The sequence below is a fragment of the Didymosphaeria variabile genome (assembly GCF_027946475.1).
Source record: "Didymosphaeria variabile strain IMI 356815 chromosome Unknown scaffold_7, whole genome shotgun sequence".
NCBI classification, from domain to species: Eukaryota; Fungi; Ascomycota; class Dothideomycetes; order Pleosporales; family Didymosphaeriaceae; genus Didymosphaeria; species Didymosphaeria variabile.
The window spans coordinates 700,096-720,595 of NW_026611626.1; the positions used below are offsets into that span (position 1 = coordinate 700,096).

Sequence of the window (20,500 nt, forward strand, 5' to 3'; positions counted from 1 at the left end):
CCGGGCTGTTCATAAATGTGGGGGCGCTTAGCCAGGGGCGGTGGACATGAGCCGTGTCCGTGGTATCAGGCTAATACTCAAATGGATAGCCTCTCGACCGAAGCAGATGGCACTTGTTTCATCAAAGTTTCATTGCTTAGCAATTGCTGATGAACCTCTGCTTCGCTCGCTAAAGTATACTGCATACTGAAGGAACAGACACTCCTTCTTCATACAAGGGGAGCTCGCTTGAGCGCAATAGGTCCAGGCTGCTGGAAAAATAGCGGAAGCTGAGCATCTAGTCTAATTTAATGACGACCGACTTTGTTTCAAGAAAGTTGCTCAGTGAGTAGAACGGCTCTCCTTCTCTACCCGTGCCAGACGACTTGTAGCCTCCAAAGGGCCCATCATTGAGTGCGGTCGTAGGACTCGTGCAGTTGACGCCAATCGTGCCAGCTTCCAGACCCTTTGCAAATCGTAACGCACGGCTGATGTCCCTCGTGTAGACCGCTGCGTACAGGCCAAACTCAGTGTCATTCGCTTTTGCGAGTACTTCTTCTTCCGTCTTGAAGGTGTTTATGTTCACCACTGGCCCAAATACTTCTTCTTTCATGATTTGGGCGTCTTCCGGCGTGTTGGTGAATACTGTAGGCTGGATGTAGTATCCTTCTCGGTCTGAAGGCGCTGCACCGCCAATTACTAGGTTGCCGGACTGTTTGCCCATCTCCAAGTAACGAAGGACGGTCTTGTGCTGGGCTTCGTCCGCCTGAGGGCCGTGGTTGATGTCCTTCTCTAACGGGTCGCCCACAGCTACTTTGCTTGTAAGATATCCCTTGAAGAGTTCAACATACTTGTCAAAGACAGTGTCTTGCACGTATATGCGCGAGTTCATCATGCAGACCTGTCCGCTGTTCGACTGGACGCTGTATGCAGTGTCCTGGACAGCTTTCTCAAGATCGGCATCTTCGAAGACGACTGCCGGAGATTTACCTCCTAATTCAAGATACACTGCCTTCAAATTTGACTTTGCAGCGGCCGCTTGGATGAGCCTACCCGTCCGTCCGGATCCAGTGAAGGATAGAGCCCGAACGTCCATGTGGTGACTTAGGATAGATCCGCTGACCTAGAACAGGTTCCTTGTGAGTATACAGTTTACAAAGTCATCTTGGGATTACCTACGTTACCAAAACCCGTGATGACGTTGAACACACCGGGAGGGAACCCTGCTTTTTGGACAAGAGTGGCTAGCTTCGCGGACTAGGCTATGTGAGTATCGGGGAACGAGTGGGGTACGAGTGACTTACTGTCAAAGGGGCCTTCTCGCTGCTCTTTACAACGACTGTGTTACCGACGATAAGCGCAGGTGCGACCTTGCCTGCTAAGAAAAGAAGAGGAACGTTCCAAGGAATGATAGCAGCCACAACCCCGTACGGCTGGCGTAACGTTAAATTCAGAAACCCAGGGGTTTGCACACCTACAATCGAGGTGAGCGTTGATGGGTCTCATAGCAATCGGTAGCCGGACGCGCACTTACTGGTCGTTCCTTGAACAGTATGTCCGGCTTCCGCGTAATGATCGAATTTTCCAGCCGCAGCAAAGCCATCGAAAAAGGAACCAATAGGCTTCCCCATTGATGCAGCTTCAAGGGCAGCAAGTTCGTCATTGTTTTCGCGAATCAGAGCAGCAAGCTTCTTGAAGTAAGGTGCTCGCTGGGCTGGCGACAAAGCGGACCATGATGGGAAAGCGGCCTTCGCTGAGGCAACAGCTCGATCCGTATCCTTTTCGGATGCTTCGTGAACCTTTGCTACATGCTTCAGTGTAGCCGGATTGGTGATATCGAAGGTTTTGCCATCGGAAGACTCTACGAACTAGGTAAATCAGCGTATGTCGATTGAGAGAAACATGGGCACAAACCTCCCCGTTGATGAAAAGGCGAGTCTCGATTTGTTCAGGAAGCCCCATCTTGCTTACGCTGGTATATCGGACGTTGTTCGGAAAAGGGGCAATGTCAATATCAGGTCAATGAGGTGCAGCTATGGAAGTACTTTCCCGGGGACGTTGCTTGCAGAAATACCAGGTTCTGACAAAGCTCCAAAGCCGGCAATGGTACTGTTACTTAGAGGCTGCGGCAGTGCTCGCCGGCTCGTAGTATCAGTTGGTAGGTCCAATGCAAGAGGTACTGGAGGGAGAAGGTTTGAAGGGCTAGAAGCAGGACCCCACATCGCGGGACACCGTAGTGGGGTGTGCCTGCAGCTTCGCGCTACCACTTGACCCCGCCACGGGCACTGTGGCATCGGTCATATACGACCGCTATGGACAAGAGGCTGTGGCCTGTAATCTAATTGCCGGTCCAATAGATGCTCAGCGTAGCCGCGAGCTTGAGACGGAATGGGAAAAGAGGGCGTTGTAGTTGTAGCATGCGACACGTCCAGCTTCGAAGGAGCAGCTTAAGAAGGTCAGCTTGCAATCCTCTTTGTATTCAAACTACATTCCGGACCGTTACATCACAATGGGCAGCGAAATCGAAGAGCTCAAGCAGTTGGTTCAGCAGCTTCAAAAAGAGGTTTCCCTGGTGAAGTGTAGGTCGAAATGATTAGTCATACATTCTAGCCGAGGTTAATCGACCAATAGCTCAGGAGGACGTCAGGAAGCTCCAGTACACCTACGGCTACTATCTTGACAAATGCCTGTACCGGGAGGTGAGTGCGGCAGTTCAATGCAAGACTACAATTGCAAGTTTACTGATACACTCAGGTCGCTGACCTCTTCGCCGACCATCCCGACACTTGCGTAGAGTTCCTCGGTGGCCGCTACAATGGCAAGGAGGGCGTGGAGCGGCTGTACATCGGCCGCTTTTCGAAAGCCTTCGTGAACGGCCGCAATGGACCAGTGCACGGCTTCCTCCTCGACCATCCTCAGATTCAGGGCATCGTAGACATTACTCCCGACGGCACCCGCGCCAAAGGCCGCTTCCGTAGCATGATGTCCGCCGGCACGCACGAGAGCATCAAGGACACGCACCCCCGTGGGCTAGTGCAATGGTGGGAAGGAGGGGTATACGAGAACGAGTACATCAAACAAGATGGTATATGGAAGATCTTCAGGCTGAGGTACTTCCCGTTCTGGCACGGCACATTCGAGAAGGGCTGGTCGCATACCAAGCCGAACTACGTGCCTTTTATGTCGAAGACATATCCCGAAGACCCTGCAGGGCCGAATGAGCTGTGCGAGAACCCCATGCTCTGGCCAGACACTCGCGTCGTCCCTTTCCACTACGCACATCCCATAACCGGGAAGCAGGTGGCAGAAGACGATCTGAGGGCGCCTCCATACGGCGAAGATCCAAAATCGAGTACGCCGGCTTTAGTCTTGAGCACGCCAAAGTCCGAGCAGTAGCTATAACACAATGCCATGCTACAAGAGCTGTCGCCTCCTCATATATTATCTACGCATGTGAAAGTCCAATCGTACTGCACAGTGGAGAAAGATGTCCATCATGTTTACAATTCAGAAAGATATCCACGATGTGTGCATATTGATCTTGTATGCAAGAACATGATTGATCCGAACTCAGGGAATAACGACTTGATCCAGGCCACCAAACATCCGACTTTGAATTATTCGCTAACGGCGTCAGATCATGCATTTCAGCCTACGAAAGACCGTCTAACATCGTTCATCAGGCTCTATTGCTATTGACCCGTTCCAAGCCATCTCTCGTATGGCCTCAACAGCAGATTACTCTTCAAGTGGAAGCTTGAACAATCTAATGGCGTTCTTTCGAGCAACTGCTTCCTTCTGATCTTCCGGCAAATCCACCGACTTCCACCAATTCTGACCCTCCTCCACTGTTTCGTAGGGTGTATCTTTCACACGGTCAGTAATGTTCTTCCACACATAAGTAACAGTGACGCACCAATTGCAAACAGGCACCGGTCGAGGCCTATCTCTTCTATACAGAACTTCAAGCCTCTGGTGTTATAATTACCAGATGTGGTGACATTGACGTTATGTGTCCAGTAGTAGCTGTAGTCCTCTTTCATTGGTCGTGATCCACGTTTGAAGGGATGGTTGATCCAGTGACTGGCTCTCCATAGGTTGAAGGGTACTCTTGTGGTAGGTTAGTATATTGATTCTTTGGAGAAGTTTAGGTCGACTGCTCACCCTTCGCCTAGATGCCCTGCAACAATCTGTATCTTCGGGTATCGATCGAAAATACCGGATGAACATATCGCATACAGATGCCAGCTCAGATCCAGATGGAACTGCACGCCTGCGCCGAGCAAATGCTTCCGATCGCCGTATTTCGTGCCAGCCTGCAAGTCCTGCGGTATTGCGTATCGGGGATGGAAATATATCGGGACATCAAGCTCCTGGACCGTTTGCCAAAATAGTTCGTAGTCTGGCGTGTCGAAGTATACTTTCGCCTCCGCTTCCACTCCCTTTGATTGGAAGTCGTTGACTAATCCACCAAACATACCCAATTCCGTGACAGCTCTTCTCAGCTCATCGGCTGCATCTTTGGCATTGTGCATCGAGAGTGCCGCTAATGCTCCGAATCTTTTGGGGTTCTTCTTCACTTCACCAGCGAGATAGTCGTTTGCGACCCTTGCTAGTTCCTTTGCCTTTTCTGCATCTGCTTCTCCCTGCGCGCCTGGTGATGTCAAAGAAAGAAGCATGTACTCGACGCCGTGCTCGTCCATGCTCTTCAGACGTTCGCCATGTATGTCAAGAAGTCGTTTTTCGTGTGCTGAGAGTCCGGTCGTCGGGTCGCTGCCCGGACGCATAAGGTTTTGGAACTGTGCGAATGAATGCGCTTCAACGCCAGCCTGGTCGATGATGGCCTCTTCGACCGCTATGGTGCCTCTCATCTTAGTCTGTGTGTCTAGAAGTCGTTCTGATGGGAGAGGGAAGAGATACAACGTGTAGCGAAACACCGCGAGACTGCAAAAGCAAAGCTACAGAACGAGTGCGCTGATGTATGCTTGTCCCTCCTTCGGCGCCCAATTCCCTGCACACCATGTAGACTAATCTGTAAACTATCCCCACTGCGTCTACATCCATGTGCCGCGCTACCCCAGCGCTAAGCGACCATGTACACTAAATCCTCTCGTAGCATCGCGGCTTCATCATACCGACTTCAGGGCCATGCGCCATTATTGATCGGTTCTATAAACCCGGCATACACATTCGCATTCATGACTCGCTACCCCGCGCGCTACCTGTTCCCCACATCGCCCGGGTTTTGGAGGACGCCTTACAGTAGGCCGACATGCCGTGGGTTCTGTCACAAGACAACATGAACTGGTTGTCATTTCTGTGACTTCGAGAGATTTAGCTCGCAAATTTAACACATTACTTGAATCCTACCGTCACCAATACTACCAGCCACCATGGCGCACATCTTCTCGCTCGCAGCTCCACCTCCCCCAGCCTACCATGAAGGAAACCACTCCGGCGACCAAGTGAAATTCCCAGACACGGGATTCTTCCAAGGCTTCAACAAGCCCTCGCGCTTGGAAGCCGACATCTTCGAATGCGAAACCTCAGGCACAATCCCAAAAGACATCAACGGGACCTTCTACCGCGTGCAGCCAGACCACCAATTCCCACCTCTGTTCGAAGAAGACATCCACTTCAACGGCGATGGCTCAGTCTCAGCATTCAAGTTTGAGAACGGGCATGTAGACTTCAAGCAGCGATTCGTGCACACGGATCGCTTCAAGGCGGAGAGATCCGCCAGGAAAGCGCTGCTGGGAAAGTATAGGAATCCGTATACGGATAATGAGATGGTGAAGGGGATTATCAGGACGGCGTCGAATACGAATATTATTTTTTGGAGGGGCGTGCTGCTGGCGACGAAGGAGGATGGGCCGCCGTTTGCGATGGATCCGACTACTTTGGAGACGATCGGGAGGTATGACTTCGATGGGCAAGTGTTGGCCCCGACGTTTACTGCGCATCCAAAGTTCGATCCGGATACGGGAGAGATGGTTTGCTTTGGGTACGAAGCTGGGGGCAATGGACATGATGCGAGCTGTGATATCGTGGTGTACACGATTGATGAAGATGGGAAGAAGACGGAAGAATGCTGGTACAAGGCGCCGTTTTGCGGCATGATACATGACTGCGCGCTTACGAAAAACTATCTCATCCTGCCTCTGACACCTATAAAAGTCAACGAAGAGCGGCTAAAGAAGGGTGGAAACAAATTCGCATGGGATCCAAACGAAGACCAATGGTACGGAATTGTACCTCGCCGCAACGGCAAGCCTGAAGACATCGTATGGCTCCGTGCAGACAACGGTACCTATCCCCAGAACCTCATATCAAAGTTCTCTCTAACACACGCAGGTTTCCACGGCCACGTAGCAGGCAGCTACGAGGATTCAAACGGCCACATCGTCTGCGACCTAACCGTCGCCTCGGACAACGTTTTCTTCTTCTTCCCACCCGACACGCCCACGCCCACACCCTCCACCCTCCTCCAACGCAACAAGCTCGTCTCCGACACCTACCGCTGGGTCTTCGACCCCAAAACCCCAACCCACACACGCGTCCAGCCCGCCCGCACCTACGGCATAAACGGCGAATTCTCCCGCATAGACGACCGCGTGCTAACCAAGAAATACAACCACTTCTGGCAGTGCAACATCGACGCGTCCAAGCCGTACAACTTCGCAAAGTGCGGGCCTCCAGCTGGTGGCCTCTTCAACGTCATCGGACACTACGAGTGGGACACGGGGAGAAAGGATACGTGGTGGGCGGGTCCCACATGCACATTTCAAGAGCCCATATTCGTGCCCAGAGAAGGGAGTACAGTCGAGGGCGAAGGGTATCTCATGGCTTTGCTGAACCATCTCGATGTGCTGCGCAACGATATTTTGATTTTTGATGCGCAGAATTTGGCGCAGGGACCGCTTGCTGCGGTGCATTTGCCAGTCAAGCTGAGATTGGGCTTGCATGGTAATTTCATTGAGAAGAGGGAGGTGGATGAGTGGAAGGAGAGGAGGAGGGAGGGCGGGGAGGTAGGGCCTGCGGTGCCGGCGAGGGAGGCGTTGCCGTGGCAGAAGAGGATGGCGGAGAGGGGGGAGTTCAAGGGAGAGGAGGGCAAGCTGAATCAGATGACGGGAAAGGAGGTTGCAAAGGCTGCCAATGGGGTCAATGGGCACTGATGGATATGATTGTCCAGAGCTGTCGTTACACAAAATTAGTGAACAAATGCAGAAGCACACAACACCAGGTGAAAATACCAAGCAGAACAACCATGCATTGATACTACATTCCTACGCCTTTATGGCGTTCCATTCATGCACCGTCCGATATATCCCTTATGCTGACCTAAACTCCGATAGCGAACCTCGCAAAAACGCCTAAGCGCCTTGTAAATGATAGTCATACGCATAAACCATTAATCCTTACATGAAGGCATGTCCTCTACTCGTACCCATACGGCGAGGCGGTCAGCGCGATAACGCCCAATGCCGCGTAATACCCACGACATCCTTGACAAACGCCAAGTCTGCGAATTAGATCGCAGTCTATACTAACTGTACCTCCAGGTCTCGCCCGTATGCGCCGGCGGCATTACATTCGACGGCGCCGCCCCCAAGGGTACTGGTCTCGTTTCCCCATTGTCGCTAATGGGGCTGTAGTCTGGCCGCTGAGGTGTATTCGGTTTTTCGCCAAGTGGAGTCGGTGTTGGGTGCGAAACTGCACTCGGTGGAGGCAATGGTAGAGTATGGCTCTGGAGAGCAGGATCGATGGCTAAAGGCGACGCACTCTTAGTCGGCTGCTGCGAAGTGCTTGGAGTTTGCGGCGCCATGGGCGTAGGGGCAAGAGGAGTACCGCCAGGCACCGGCCTGCTAACCGGAGCTGGAGCCAAGGCAGGTAGAGGACTGTGCGAAGTCGTCGAGTTTGATGGAGCGGGCTGTCCAGTCGTAGTCCCAAGATGTTTGAGCATTGTCTCCCACTTTGGCGCCCCAGATAGTGGTCTAGGTGCTTTGTTCAGATCTTGTCGGAAGGCATCTGGCGACTGAAACTGCGCGGTCGGCCTCGGCATTGGTAGACTTGGCGACATCGCTCCACCGAAATTCAGACCCAGGCCTGGGCTAGGCTGGCCCGGTCGCATAGGCGGCATCATGTTTAATGGTCCGCTGGAAGCGGAGGATACTTTGGGAGCCCACTCGGGCGTAAACCCGCCGTTTGGACTATAAGGAGATATGTAAGTTTTTGCTCTCCTTAGGAAGGCGTTTTTCAGATAGGGATATTTTGTCACGTAGGCAAGATATTCAGCTTGCGACGAAGGGGGTTGTGCGGAAAGGGAGGAATGCATTGTGGCGTACATAGGAGGTTTGGAGGTCCCAGTGGGGTTACTCATTGTGTGGGAAGCTGGCGCGCCACCGTGATATGGCTGTGATTGTGAGCCAGGTCGGCCTGCAGGTGGACTGTAGACTGGACGTGGCACCGGTCCTTGGCTTTGTGAATATGGCAAAGGAGGTAGTTGATATGGATTCGGCTGTAGCGCTGATGACGGAGCCGACTGAGCGTATTGATGCATACCAGTAAGTGGTGCCGGCTTGCTTGTCGTTGGCGACTTCGCATTAGTAGAATACGATTGTGGTGGAGCATAAGGTATGTAGCCGCCCTGTGATGGTCGTGAAGAGTGATAGCTCGAATGGTAGGTTGATTGCCCATAGGGAGAACCAGCAGCCCGATAGTCGTACGTAACATTGGGTTGATGCGCAACAGGCGAATTGGGGTTCTTACGCGTGTCTGGATTGTACGCTGGAGCTCTGAAAGTGTGCATCATTGACTCTTTCGGCTTGTACTGGTAAGGTTTAGGCTGCTGCTGCTGCTGCTGCTGCTGCGTCGGCGTTCGAGGTGGAATACCATAGGTAGGACCGGGTGCAGGCTTGATGGGGTACGACGCAGGATAAGAGCGTTGCTGATATTGGTAATGCGGAATGACCGGTGGTGGAGGTTTGACTGTGTCCAAGAAATTGCTCTTGGGGTTGTGCACACGTTTCGATAGGTCGTGCGTATACTGCGGTCGAGCTTCAGTTGAATTTTTCCCAAGATAAAACCACACATGGTTGGGCTTGGAAAAGTCAACTTTGGCGACTTTCTGAATCACGGCCTCGGCGGTATTGAATTCGGCCCATTTCTGATCCGAGTTGGGGTCATGGAACGGATCGCCCATCTCAGGAACGCCATCCGTGCGGTTGCTGATGTCGAGAGAGGCATCATTTTCTTTGAGATGATCCGGCAGTGGTTTGGCGTTAGCAGAAGGCTTCGGTCGCTGCGAGTCTTCTGGAGCGAGCTTCAGGATGTATTTCCACTCAACTTCAACGCGGTCACCGTCAGGTAGAACGTCTACGAGCAAAGCTTGCTCTCCAGGACGGTTCTCGACCACCAGACCGCCATAAATCTGGTACATCTCCCCACCAACATACTGGAATTGAATGGCGTCCTTTGGTTTGAGACCCTTGGCATAGTTCATAATGAACTTGTCTTTCTCCAAATAATCCACATCCACGGTCTTGTTGTTCCTTTTCTTCGGTCGGTGGAAGCGGCATCGGAAGTCGTAACCATCGTAGTAGTACTCGGTACCCTCTTCGTCGAAAGTAGGCATTGGCCCAAGATCGACTTGGACACCGGCGGCCATCGCGCAAGTAGCATGGAAAGCCCTGGTGCACTTCTTCTGCGAACACTGGAAGACAGCTCCACGTTTCGATCGGCAGTAATTGCACTTGAGCTCCAGCCGGTCTTTGCCAATGTTGGCAACGTTGCAGATGGTCTCCACGCCGTTCTTCTGTAAAATGTACGTTTCGGGAGTGTAATCTGCGCAGATGCGATGCGCCTTCATACCATTGTCTGTGGGCAATAGTTCGTCGTACTCAACATCATTAGGACATAGGATGCAAGGCATTCCCCGACCAGGCACCTTGATGCGAATGCGAATACGGCGCACTTTCCGTTTGGGCGCCTCTTCAGGTTCCTTATTGCCCCTCTTGCGCTTGTTACCCGCAGGTTTACGGCCAGGTTTGCTTCTGGCCTTCCCGGCAACGCTCGGCGGAGGACTTGGTAGATGATCAATCTCATCTTCGCCCTCGGAATCTGTCTCTTCAATGTATTCGGGTGTCGGTTCGCCGCGCAACTTGCGTTCAATCTCATTGACATCGACCCAAACGCTGTCTGACTCGCACAGGCACTTCTTGGCAATTCTGCCATAACTCAGCCATGATTCGTTTGCGAAATTGACTGATTCAGCGCAATTGTAGCCGATGTTGTAGCCAGAGTGGTAACCGTAAGGATACGTGATGACGAACTCGCCCTCGTAATGCACCAACCGGTTCACTTTGATGCCGAAATTTTTCTCAAGCTTCTCAGGTGATATGAGATATGTTTTGTGGCGCAAGAATTGGGAGCAATTCTTCGCATCGTTCGGCCATATCTGCTTCATCGCTGCCTCGAACTTTCGAGCATCTGCCTGGGAGATACTGTACCATTGCTTGGGAGCACCGAAATGAATGTAGTTGATACTGTACAAATCAACATCTTCAAGATGCCATGCGAAGGTTGCCTTCCACATGCCCAGGTACAGGTATGCGGTATTGACACCGGGCACTTTAGTCCCAAGCACGTCGAGCAAATTCGGAAGCTTCGCGACATTCCAGCTCGTCGTCCGTTCGTCGAATAGAGATCCAGGCATGTCGGCTCCGTACATTGGCTGACCGAAGTTGACGGTCTTCCAATAGTTCTCTTCCAGTTCTTTGCAACGATCAGCACTGAATTCGGAAACATTGTCGAGATGGTAGTCGAAATCCTCGAAGGCAGCCTCATCGACATAGTCTGCCATTGCGGTCCTATTGTTCATTCGGCGGGATGCGGTCGACTTCTTCGTATCGCCTCTTGGTTGACGACCACGTGGTTGACGGCCACGTGATCGCACGGGCGACTCATCGAGTTCTTCTTCCTTGATCTTCTTGACCGACGTCTTCTTGTCTTCCTCTGGGCCAGGTGACTTGGGCGTCGGTGGAACATCAATCGAAGCAGTGTCCTCATCATCGACCTCTTCTTTCTTAGCGGCGCGGCCACGTCGTGGTCGGCCAGGTCCACGTTTCGGGGCAGGAGAGGCGCCATCGGCATTTGCGGTGTTGGTCTGAGCTCTAGTGGAGCGGTTACGCGACGGGGCTTCAGCGGCAGCTCTCCGACGCTCGCCCCGCCTGACCGGTGGTTGGTGATGAGCTTCCTCTGTCACTGCCTTCCATTCGGGCAGATTGTATGATCGCTGCTTTTCGATATTCGCCTGTGTGTAGATTCCATGCTGACCAGCAAACTCCTGCGTAATTGGGTTCTTGACTTTGATCGTCTTCACGGCTTCGGACAGATCGGGAAGTGAGTCGCGCCTACAACAATGGTCAGTGAGTTGAGCTTGCCGAGCTTCGAAGTGCGGATGTGCTTACCATTCGGTTGGGGGGATGACTTTGACGATCCCAGATTTCATGCCGTATTTGTCGATCTTGTCGATGAACCGTTTGAAGTTGCGAAACTGGTCCATTGTCTGCAGCACCAAGTTATCAGCAATCCAATGTCGATTTGCGCAAACATTTGGTAGCTTGCCGCAGATAGCGCAAGCTTCTTTTGCAGCGTAGCAATACTATGGAAGGCATGCAACGTACCGGCTTGAACACAGGTATCTTTCCACCGTCCCAGTAATGGTCGGGCTCAATGTCCTCGCCGTCATCACTGTCTAGTTCAGACAGCTCCGACGACATCCTTTCGTCCCGCTTGTCCATGTCTTCGCTCGTAGGCGGAGTCAACGCAGGTTTGTTCGCGAGGTCTTCATGTTTATCGTCGTGGGTGGGATTCTCGACCGACGGTACGACCTCTGCGGGTGCGGACACCGGTGCAGGCGCAGGCGCCTCCATTGCGGGCGGTGAAGACTGCTACAGGCGGCGTGGGTGGACTCGATGCGAAAGGTAGGTGAGGCTGGCGGGCGTTGCGCACGTTCGCGAGGGCGGCATCCGTCGTCGCCACGCAGCGTCGTGCAGTATAATACAGCACCAACGACTCGCTCACGGTCGTCGCATAAGCTCGTGGGATCTCACGAAAGTCGTATGGGGGCGTTCGAGGGGCGGATGGACGAGTGGTAGGGTTTTGGACTGCAAGTGCAGGTTGAGGAGGTGCGAGCCTGCGAGGGCCGCTCGGACCAATTCCAGCCCTAACCGGCTAGCGCAAAACTCAGTGGAACGAAGATCAGCCCATGGTTCGGCCCAAGCTGAATACTCCGATGGTAAATATACGCTTCCGTGAGCACTTAGAGTTAGTAGAAAGGAAGTGCGTTCTATAGGACTATACGCGGATGCTGTGGTTGCTCGTTCTGATCGAATGATGCGGGTAGCTCTTCCGCGGACACTGCGACACACGTTTGCAGTTCTCACGCACGTCATCCCGTTCTAGATCCCAATCTTATCTGATGCAAGCCACGACATGCATGCCAGGTACATACAATGGATGTTCCACTGGATGCCAGGAATCGGACACTTTCCAAACTTAACATTCTGGTGTGCTCTGTTGATGACATGCATTTGTAGCAGGTTCAGGGACAACGCATATCATATTATCAGCCGAAGAATACCTTCTACATTATGTCTTTGCGCCAGTGGTCTTGGGAGCGCTGTGCAGGCGATGCGCGTGCTAAAACACCGTTTTACGTCTGGGGTAAACGCACTAGCGCACAGCTTTGCGAATCCACTTGCTGGACCAAACAGCAACAATTCCGATTTCAGAGGCGAAAACTAGGGTGCAGCGCACATATCCATGGCCAAGTATCATCCAGAGAAGTAATGCACGCGTTGTTGTTCAAAGGTTGCGTAGATGATGTTCAGTGACGGTCGTCATGTGGCGTAACATCATCTCCGGCAGAGGAAGCAAAAGCACTGGAGAGCTTGATTTAGGCCAGAGCTAGTTGCCATCGCGTAGTATAGATGATTCTGCACGAATTCCATCGCGGCAATACTTCCTCAGGGTGCGCCTTCAGCTACTATCGCGCACTGTTGGTATCTTCCGCTCTCAAGTTGCACGCCTCAACCACACGCTGTATAGGATGGCAGAACCGCAGGAACGAGGAATGTGGTTGTGTAGTGATGGAACGAGGCTACAACGTCTGTGTATCTGCACCTATGATCTACGACAGCTTCCCCATGCGGCGTCCTTCCTACAAAGGAGCGGGTAGCCTCGTTGGCTTCCGCATCTCCACTCGCCTATCTCAGCCCAACGATGCACCCCTGACCGCTATTCTCCGCGTCGTCATACTGCAGGTCGATCGGCCCGAGCTCCATCCTCCGCGTGGTCTGCGCAGTCTCGGTCTTCATACACTTTGTCGATCACCAGAGGCGTAAGTGAGACTGCGTGTTCGCATGTTGTTACAAGTCCATTGATTTTGAGCACCCGCATCCCGTAGCCACTATGTTACAAAATGGCCCAAAACCCGAGGAAACCCAAGAACCCAAGGCTCCGATGCTATGCTGTGAAGATGACCGACTAGGCTGTATAAACATCAATGCACTTTTGTGTAATGCTTGAGGATGCCCTCTTTTCATGCGATCCGCTCAGACAGATTCTTCCAAACATGCCAGTACACCAGTGTAGTAAAACAGCGAAATTGCGGACCCAACATCCAAACCCCCGTTTCCAATCATGCAAAAGTGTGCGAAGAAGAGAAGGGGCATGTGCTACCTAACCTTGCTGCTGCGGCGCATCGCCCCGATTTCCGCGGAAGCCTCCACCTCCTCGAGGACCGCCGCGAAAGCCGTCACCGCGACCGCGTCCACGTCCCCGTCCGCGGAAGTCACCACGCGGGCCGCCCCTTCCCCTTCCACCAAAACCACCGCGGCCCTCGCCTTGGTGTCCGCCGCGTCCACGTCCACGGTTGTGATGCACCTCGTGGAATCCATCGTTCGCGGCTGCGGGAGCTGCGGGAGCTGCGGGAGCCGTCTCAGGGGTATCATCGGCCCAGCTCTGAGTCAGATTGACGGCGGCAGGCGCAGCCGGCGTCTCGGTCTCAGCAGGATCGCGAGGAATGATCTCGAATGACTCCGCGAGAGGGTCGTCCGAGCCAGGGCCTGGCTTGTCCCAGTCTCCTCCCGCCTGGTTCGCTGCGCCAGCATCTACGCTTGAGGCAGCAGGGGCGCTCGGTGCACCCACCTCTGACCCGCCATTGACTGCACCCGTTGTTGACTCAATTTCGGTCAATCCTGCATTCGCGACAGTTGGATCTGTGGACATGACCGTTGTTGAGTCGGTCTCAGGAGCCGTTGGCTGAGATTGTGCGACATCGTCTGCCCATGCCTCCTCAGCGGCGAAAGGAGCTTCGTCGAGAGCGGCCTGCTTGACCTGGGCGTCTAATCTCAATCAGTACGTTCACTCGAGGGAAATTCTGGCTGAGAGAACTCACAGGTGATGCTGAGGAGCTCGCCATCTGTTGAGGGCACGCTGTCGTGTGACCCCTCAATCAGCTTCTCCGCAGCGACCACCGCGGAAGGATCACCGCCATAGACTTGAAGAAGTGCACCCTCAAAAGCCTTGGTGAGTTCGTTGCTGTCATCTTCAGGAAGCTGGCGTCGAGCAGCCGCAGCACGAAGGAAGCGGGACAGGGTCAAGAACTGATCTCGGAAGGTCTTCTTGACCTCCAGCGCAGCTTCCTCCTTCAGAGTGTCCCTCAGCTTCTCGAGCTCGTCCGAGTGCCCCTTCTGCAGTATCTCCTTCTCCTGGGCTGCCTTAGTTTGGAGCTCCTGCTCAAACTTTTTGTATGTAGCGAGTTGCTCCTCGAACTGTGCCAGCTGGCTTTCGAGGGCCGGTTTTTTCTGATACTGGGCTTTCTGGTCGGCGTTGATCTTGCGCGTGGAGACAAGCTCGTCAAGCGGAACGTCGGGGTTCGCGGCAACGACTTCAATGACCTTGCTCATAGCATTCTATTGTTATCATTAGCTGAGCCGAGGCAAGGCTGAGGGGCGTTGGCAAACTTACCAGCTTCTTATTGACGTTGCGAACATTCCTATGAGAACTCAAATCAGTATATGCCGCTTTCCGCAACTCAGGCTACATGGGCCTGTGTCAACCACTCACTTCTGAAGCTCCTTGACATAGGCATTCTCATCCCCGCCATTGGCTTTGCCTGCCGCGTCAGAGCTGTTGGCTCCAAGCTCAGAAGTCGTCTTCTCGGTGGTGGACAGAGTCGGGGTTGCTGTTGCTTCGGCCTTCGCACGCTTCTTGCGGCTCGACTTCGACGCTCCAGACGCAGCAGGCGGCGGGTTCGCAACGACGTCAGCGCCCATGGTTGAGGTGATCTTGGTTTAGATGAAGGAAGATGGAAAGATTTAAGCGATATGTTCTCACGAACAAGCTTTGAAAGGAGAGACTGAGTTGTGTGAGGGTATACGGTTTTGGAAATTCGTCGTGAGTCGCAGCTTCCCGCAAACGCGAGCAACGACGAGTGCCAAGCCACTAACTGCACCACATAGAAGCTACTAGACACTTTAGGCATCAACACAGCATCTTGTTCAAGACCAATGTGTGTATTGCAAATCTTTGAATGAAAGACTCGACAGACAATCATCTCCTAGTCTCGTAACCACCAGCCGGAGCAGTGCTTTCAAGTACTGTGGTCGAAAATCTGGTACATCACGCGACAATGCATCCCAAGAAAGTCTCCAGCCCATATGTGATATCTACTTCGTTCGCTTTCTTGTATTCAATTTGTTCCCATGTAACATGAAGCCCTCGAGAGGTCAGCGGGCTGTCCAGCGTTCTTTCTTTTTCCGTGGAAAGCTTAGGCGAGGCTGAGGCTGAAACTGTGCCTGCCTAGATTAGAGGACCCCACCTCAAGATGCATCTGATCTATTCATCCTCATCGTCAATTTCTTCATTGAACTCGGCTCATGCACCCTCCATGGACAATCCTACACCTTTCGTCGCGGAGCCCGAGGAAGATGTTGACCTGGTCGCAGGAACGGGACCGCGACGGGGCTGGACGCAAGCGCCGAGTAACGGCGACACAACCTTCAAGCGCGGTGCCACGATCGACTCGCTGGGGTCCTATCATTCTCGAGGGCCATATATCTTGAACGTCCCACTGACCAAGTGGGTATCTTTGTCGAACCGGACACGACCCAATGTAGAAAAAAGGCTTTGCTATTTCTGCAATAGTAAAATCATTACAACGGACCTCAAATGGGGCATGCACCATGACAGTTATGGCGCACTGCAGCAATCTGCCGCGGATGGCTGCACATTGTGCGTCCAACTGCGCGATGATGTCCTTCAAGAGAAACCCAAGGACCCAGAAAACATGAGTTGGCCCCTATATCGATGGAATATCCGCAGCCCTGAGCGTATTGATGACACCGAAAACGTCTCCGCTGCATTGGTATTCAGACAGGTTATCAACGTGACGTCTGCCACGAGGCTTTCGGACGACACTGTCGTGAACTTGCCAGAGCGAACTTTCTTTCTCTTCCAGCAGAGCGGTATGATGCCTCGGAGACAGAAGTAGCGCATTCTCACAGCTTATACAGATCCTCAGCGTATGCAGCCGCTGCGCCCATTTGGAAATCATACGTTCTCCGAAGAAGCCCAGCAGACAATAAAGAACTGGATCAATGAGTGCGACAGCAATCATCCCAATTGTGTGGGGCGAGCCGACAAAGGCTTTATTCCGACCCGGCTGCTTGATCTGAACCAACACAAGGATCGCGTAGTGTTGATCGAGAGCCGCACCACCAACATCCGAAACCAATACACCACCCTAAGCTACTGCTGGGGTCGTAGCAGAAACCTCACGCTGCTCGCAGAGAACATAAACCAATTCATGCACGAAGGAGTCGCCATTAGCTCCCTAGCACGAACTATCCAGGACGCTATCAAAGCTACAAGGATGCTCGGCGTACAATATCTCTGGGTAGATGGTCTGTGCATAATACAAGGCTCAGCAGGGGATTTTCAGTTTGAAGCCTCACTAATGCTCCAAGTCTATCGAAGCTCCTTCGTCAATCTCGCCGCTAGTGATTCTAGCGATGCTCGTGACGGCATCTTTCGGCACAGGGATGGAAAGAAATTATTCGATGCTGAATGTCAAGGGTGTCCAAACTCCACGATCTTTGGAAACGGCATCTGGCGCATCGTTCCGAGAGCATTGTGGGATGAACAAATTCTCCAAACCCGCCTCAATACTCGTGGATGGGTTTTTCAAGGTGAGCACTCTATTGAGCCAATGAACACAGAACCTTTTACACTGTCTGTTAAAAGCCCTCCACTTGCGGTAGCATTCTAGACTGAGACCCTGTCGGATTGTCGCACTCCAATTGCGTACCTTACTGATGTGGCTCACCCAGAACGATTGTTGTCACCGCGCATTATACATTTCAGTCGAAGCCAGGTCTTCTGGGATTGTGCTACTATGAGCGCGTGTGAAAACTTCCCCGATGGTCTTCCAAAGCCATTGGATACCGGCAGTAATGACAGATACTGGCGCTGGAAGCTCCAAGACTCTTCCGATCTCAACGTCTTTTTACCAACAGTAGTTGACGGCTCTCTAGAGCAGTTTTGGCGCAACGCAGTTCACAACTACTCGATGTGCCAACTAACGTATGGTCCAGATAAGCTCATTGCTATCTGGGGTCTCGTTCGCTTTCTTATTGGCGCTCTTAAGGAGAGGTACGCTGACGGACTGTGGGAACGCAATCTCGAAGAGCAGCTGGCATGGCATGTTGTTGGCTGTCAACAAGGCAATGGTCAACCCTCAACACGACAAGAGGGTCTCGATGCACCAACGTGGTCATGGGCCTCAATTCATGGCGAGATCGTCGTTCCAGATCGGTTCGCCGCTATCAGAGATTATCAAGTTGTGGGCCATGACGGGAAGGAAATTGCTTTTGATTTGATTGGGACCCGCAAACACCCCCAGGGGCCAGGAACTTGGGCTGAACAGTTGCAACAATACGAAGCCAGGGTGGAAGAGATCGAGAAACTGCGACTGAATAATCCACAATCCTCCCTCAAGGCGCCTCCCGAGGCAGATGACCTCTCGCCCATACCTCGGCTCAGAAGCCCTTCAATCCCGATTATGGGACACATCGGGAAGATGATCCTGCAGAAAAGGACCTCAGTATCGGACTGGACCTTAACAACTTTTCCGATCCGTGGTCAGGGTGGATACGGGGTCATCAAGGCATCTCCTGATATTCAACCTGATAATGCCGGTCACGTTCTCATCCTCATCTTGGCTATGAGTCTGGACTATTCGGAAGGCAATCGTGGGCGCAAAAAGGAAGAGTCCGTCAAGACGTACACTGGGGTTGGATTGATGATCGATTATAACGGGCCGTCCGAATCTTGCAATGGGCACTTTGTCCGGAAAGGAGCTTTCCGGTTCAATGGTACGGATTTCGAGGTTTTCCGGGACACGTTTATCAAAATCCCGAAGAGACACGGGATTGCTAGCGGATACGATCCGGAGAAAGGACATAAGATATGGCTAGATTGAGGAATGTTCTTGGAGGGCTGCGTAATGCTCATCCTTCACAAGACAACGCACAACGTCAGAGCAGCGGACGCTGGAGTCGTAACAAGATGGAATATCACCATCTACATATTTCGGCTCATAGTCACTAATTCTCAATCTCTAATCGCACATGCTGATGTCACATAGCGAGCAGCACTCCAGCATTACTCATCTCCAAGCCGACTAAGTTCAATCACCGTCCGCATACACCCACTCGAACTCGGCCGTCCCCACAAATGCACCTCATTCACACATACCTTCCACCCTTCAATCTCCGGCTCCAACTTCTTCGTGGGATCGTTAAGATACCTCTCCACCTTGATCTCCCGCAAATCAGGAAACCTACCACTGCTCACCGTCCGCTTGAGAATCTCAAACAGCTGTTCGTCCGCCGGACAAGGCTCAGAATACTCGTCATCGAAATGCAGATACAGCGTCTCGAGCCCTGCAGGCAGGACATCTTCAAGCGGAAGCGTGGCATACGACTCGCTGACGTAGCTTCGGGTTCTGCGGCCTGTGAGGTCGTTTTCGACGATTTTGAGGTGTCGGAGGGAGGTCATGGGTGCGAGGGAACCGAGGCGGCCTTCGGCGAGGGAGAAGGAGTTGTATTCTGGTGTGTGGAGCTCGAAGGAAATGAGGTTTTGGCCGTGGCGACGCAGGAGGGTGCCTATGTCGGTGAGGTTGACGTCCCAGGAGCCTTGTTCTCTTGAGTAACGCCCGCTTGAGGATTCTCTGCGGGAATCGCCCAGTATGATGTGGAGAGTGTGCAGGTTGTGGAAGCGCGCGAAGATATTACTCAGGCTGTAGGCGTCGACGAGGCATTCTCGAAGGTCGAGCATCTGGAGCGTGGGGTTGGGGTATAGCGGCCATTTCGCTTTGTCTAGGCCGAACGACGTCCAGTCGAAGCCGAGGAGATGGAGTCGCTCAAGCCCGGGGTGGAGCAGAATCGCTTCGATGTCTGATATACCGAGGCTGCCATCCGTACAGTCTGCATGTCTCAGGCGGACCTCCTTGAGCTGGGGCAGCGCATTTTCCGCCAGCGTCTCATCACTGAGAATCGTCGGGATCTTCTTCTCCATCTCCCCCTCCTCATCGTCATACAAATACCCCATCTCCTGTCTCACCTCCGCCTCAGCCCGCACCATCCTCTCAACATCTCGCCTCCCACTCAGCAACCCCGCAAGATGCCCCGCATCCATAAACACAGACACATCCACGACCTCCAAATTCGGCATCAGCGCAAACAACTGCGCATTCCACTCCAACGCCGCGTACTCCATCATCATCACCTCCAGCCACCGCTTCGCTCTATCAGATACATCCTCCCTCGCAAGCACACGCCCAAAATCGACACCCTTCGCCGACCCGTGCCCCCAGTCGCTAATACACGCCCTCCTCACGTACGCTCCCAACCGCGGATTCTCCGCCATCGACTGCGCAAGAAGCCGTTTGCACTTTTGGTCATCGCGAAAGCCATCTGCTAGCAGGGTGCCGTACATGAAGTGCTGTGCGATGGGACGAAACGCCCGGCATACGAGGGCCAAGGAGGCGAGGTCTTTGAGAGATGAGACGTCGTATTGGGAGCCGTAGTACCACCATTTGTCGGGGGGCATGGGGCATTCGAAGTGGGCGAATATGGACTCCCAGAGTTCGGTGGGGAAGGGGCCTGCCATTGTTGGGTGTAGCTAGGTCTTACTAAGGTGGTTGTAGCGAGTGGTTTCTGAAGAGGTGGTGTGGCTAAAAGCGAAGTTGAAATGGTGCGCGTTATGGTAGATGTGTAATGTGGAGGGTTTTGTGTCGTTGCGATGCTCACCGCCGCTAAGCGGGCTTGTAACCTCACAGGTGCTAGGCTACGCCCTGTTGGCGAGCTTTGTCCCATTCTGACTACACCAGTGTAAATCCTTGCTAGGAACACTGGGCATCCAAAGCTTGGCTATGACTTTCATTCTGGATGCA

General features: G+C 53.0%; 8 protein-coding genes across 8 annotated transcripts; 3 read left to right on the forward strand and 5 right to left on the reverse strand.

Moving 5' to 3' along the window:
- Positions 1–277: 277 nt before the first annotated feature.
- N0V89_009361 (uncharacterized protein) lies at positions 278–1,941 on the reverse strand (the record flags this gene model as incomplete). The annotated part of the gene is made up of 5 exons (XM_056218112.1): positions 278–1,102; positions 1,159–1,236; positions 1,284–1,453; positions 1,514–1,847; positions 1,894–1,941. The coding sequence occupies 5 exons, from the start codon at positions 1,939–1,941 to the stop codon at positions 278–280; spliced, it is 1,455 nt and encodes a 484-aa protein (XP_056067377.1).
- Positions 1,942–2,488: 547 nt separating this feature from the next.
- N0V89_009362 (uncharacterized protein) lies at positions 2,489–3,375 on the forward strand (the record flags this gene model as incomplete). The annotated part of the gene is made up of 3 exons (XM_056218113.1): positions 2,489–2,558; positions 2,590–2,678; positions 2,734–3,375. The coding sequence occupies 3 exons, from the start codon at positions 2,489–2,491 to the stop codon at positions 3,373–3,375; spliced, it is 801 nt and encodes a 266-aa protein (XP_056067378.1).
- Positions 3,376–3,717: 342 nt separating this feature from the next.
- N0V89_009363 (uncharacterized protein) lies at positions 3,718–4,850 on the reverse strand (the record flags this gene model as incomplete). The annotated part of the gene is made up of 3 exons (XM_056218114.1): positions 3,718–3,845; positions 3,896–4,089; positions 4,144–4,850. 3 exons carry the CDS (start codon positions 4,848–4,850, stop codon positions 3,718–3,720), a joined length of 1,029 nt encoding a protein of 342 aa, XP_056067379.1.
- Positions 4,851–5,372: 522 nt separating this feature from the next.
- N0V89_009364 (uncharacterized protein) lies at positions 5,373–7,154 on the forward strand (the record flags this gene model as incomplete). Its single annotated transcript, XM_056218115.1, has 1 exon — positions 5,373–7,154. The coding sequence occupies one exon, from the start codon at positions 5,373–5,375 to the stop codon at positions 7,152–7,154; it is 1,782 nt and encodes a 593-aa protein (XP_056067380.1).
- A 371-nt stretch (positions 7,155–7,525) lies between these two features.
- On the reverse strand, positions 7,526–11,912 carry N0V89_009365 (uncharacterized protein; the record flags this gene model as incomplete). Its single annotated transcript, XM_056218116.1, has 3 exons — positions 7,526–11,390; positions 11,448–11,545; positions 11,664–11,912. The coding sequence occupies 3 exons, from the start codon at positions 11,910–11,912 to the stop codon at positions 7,526–7,528; spliced, it is 4,212 nt and encodes a 1,403-aa protein (XP_056067381.1).
- Positions 11,913–13,722: 1,810 nt separating this feature from the next.
- On the reverse strand, positions 13,723–15,320 carry N0V89_009366 (uncharacterized protein; the record flags this gene model as incomplete). The annotated part of the gene is made up of 4 exons (XM_056218117.1): positions 13,723–14,387; positions 14,441–14,957; positions 15,013–15,040; positions 15,112–15,320. The coding sequence occupies 4 exons, from the start codon at positions 15,318–15,320 to the stop codon at positions 13,723–13,725; spliced, it is 1,419 nt and encodes a 472-aa protein (XP_056067382.1).
- A 2,120-nt stretch (positions 15,321–17,440) lies between these two features.
- Positions 17,441–18,526, forward strand: N0V89_009367 (uncharacterized protein; the record flags this gene model as incomplete). The annotated part of the gene is made up of 2 exons (XM_056218118.1): positions 17,441–17,448; positions 17,497–18,526. The coding sequence occupies 2 exons, from the start codon at positions 17,441–17,443 to the stop codon at positions 18,524–18,526; spliced, it is 1,038 nt and encodes a 345-aa protein (XP_056067383.1).
- A 182-nt stretch (positions 18,527–18,708) lies between these two features.
- N0V89_009368 (uncharacterized protein) lies at positions 18,709–20,217 on the reverse strand (the record flags this gene model as incomplete). Its single annotated transcript, XM_056218119.1, has 1 exon — positions 18,709–20,217. One exon carries the CDS (start codon positions 20,215–20,217, stop codon positions 18,709–18,711), a length of 1,509 nt encoding a protein of 502 aa, XP_056067384.1.
- Between the last annotated feature and the right edge of the window lie 283 nt (positions 20,218–20,500).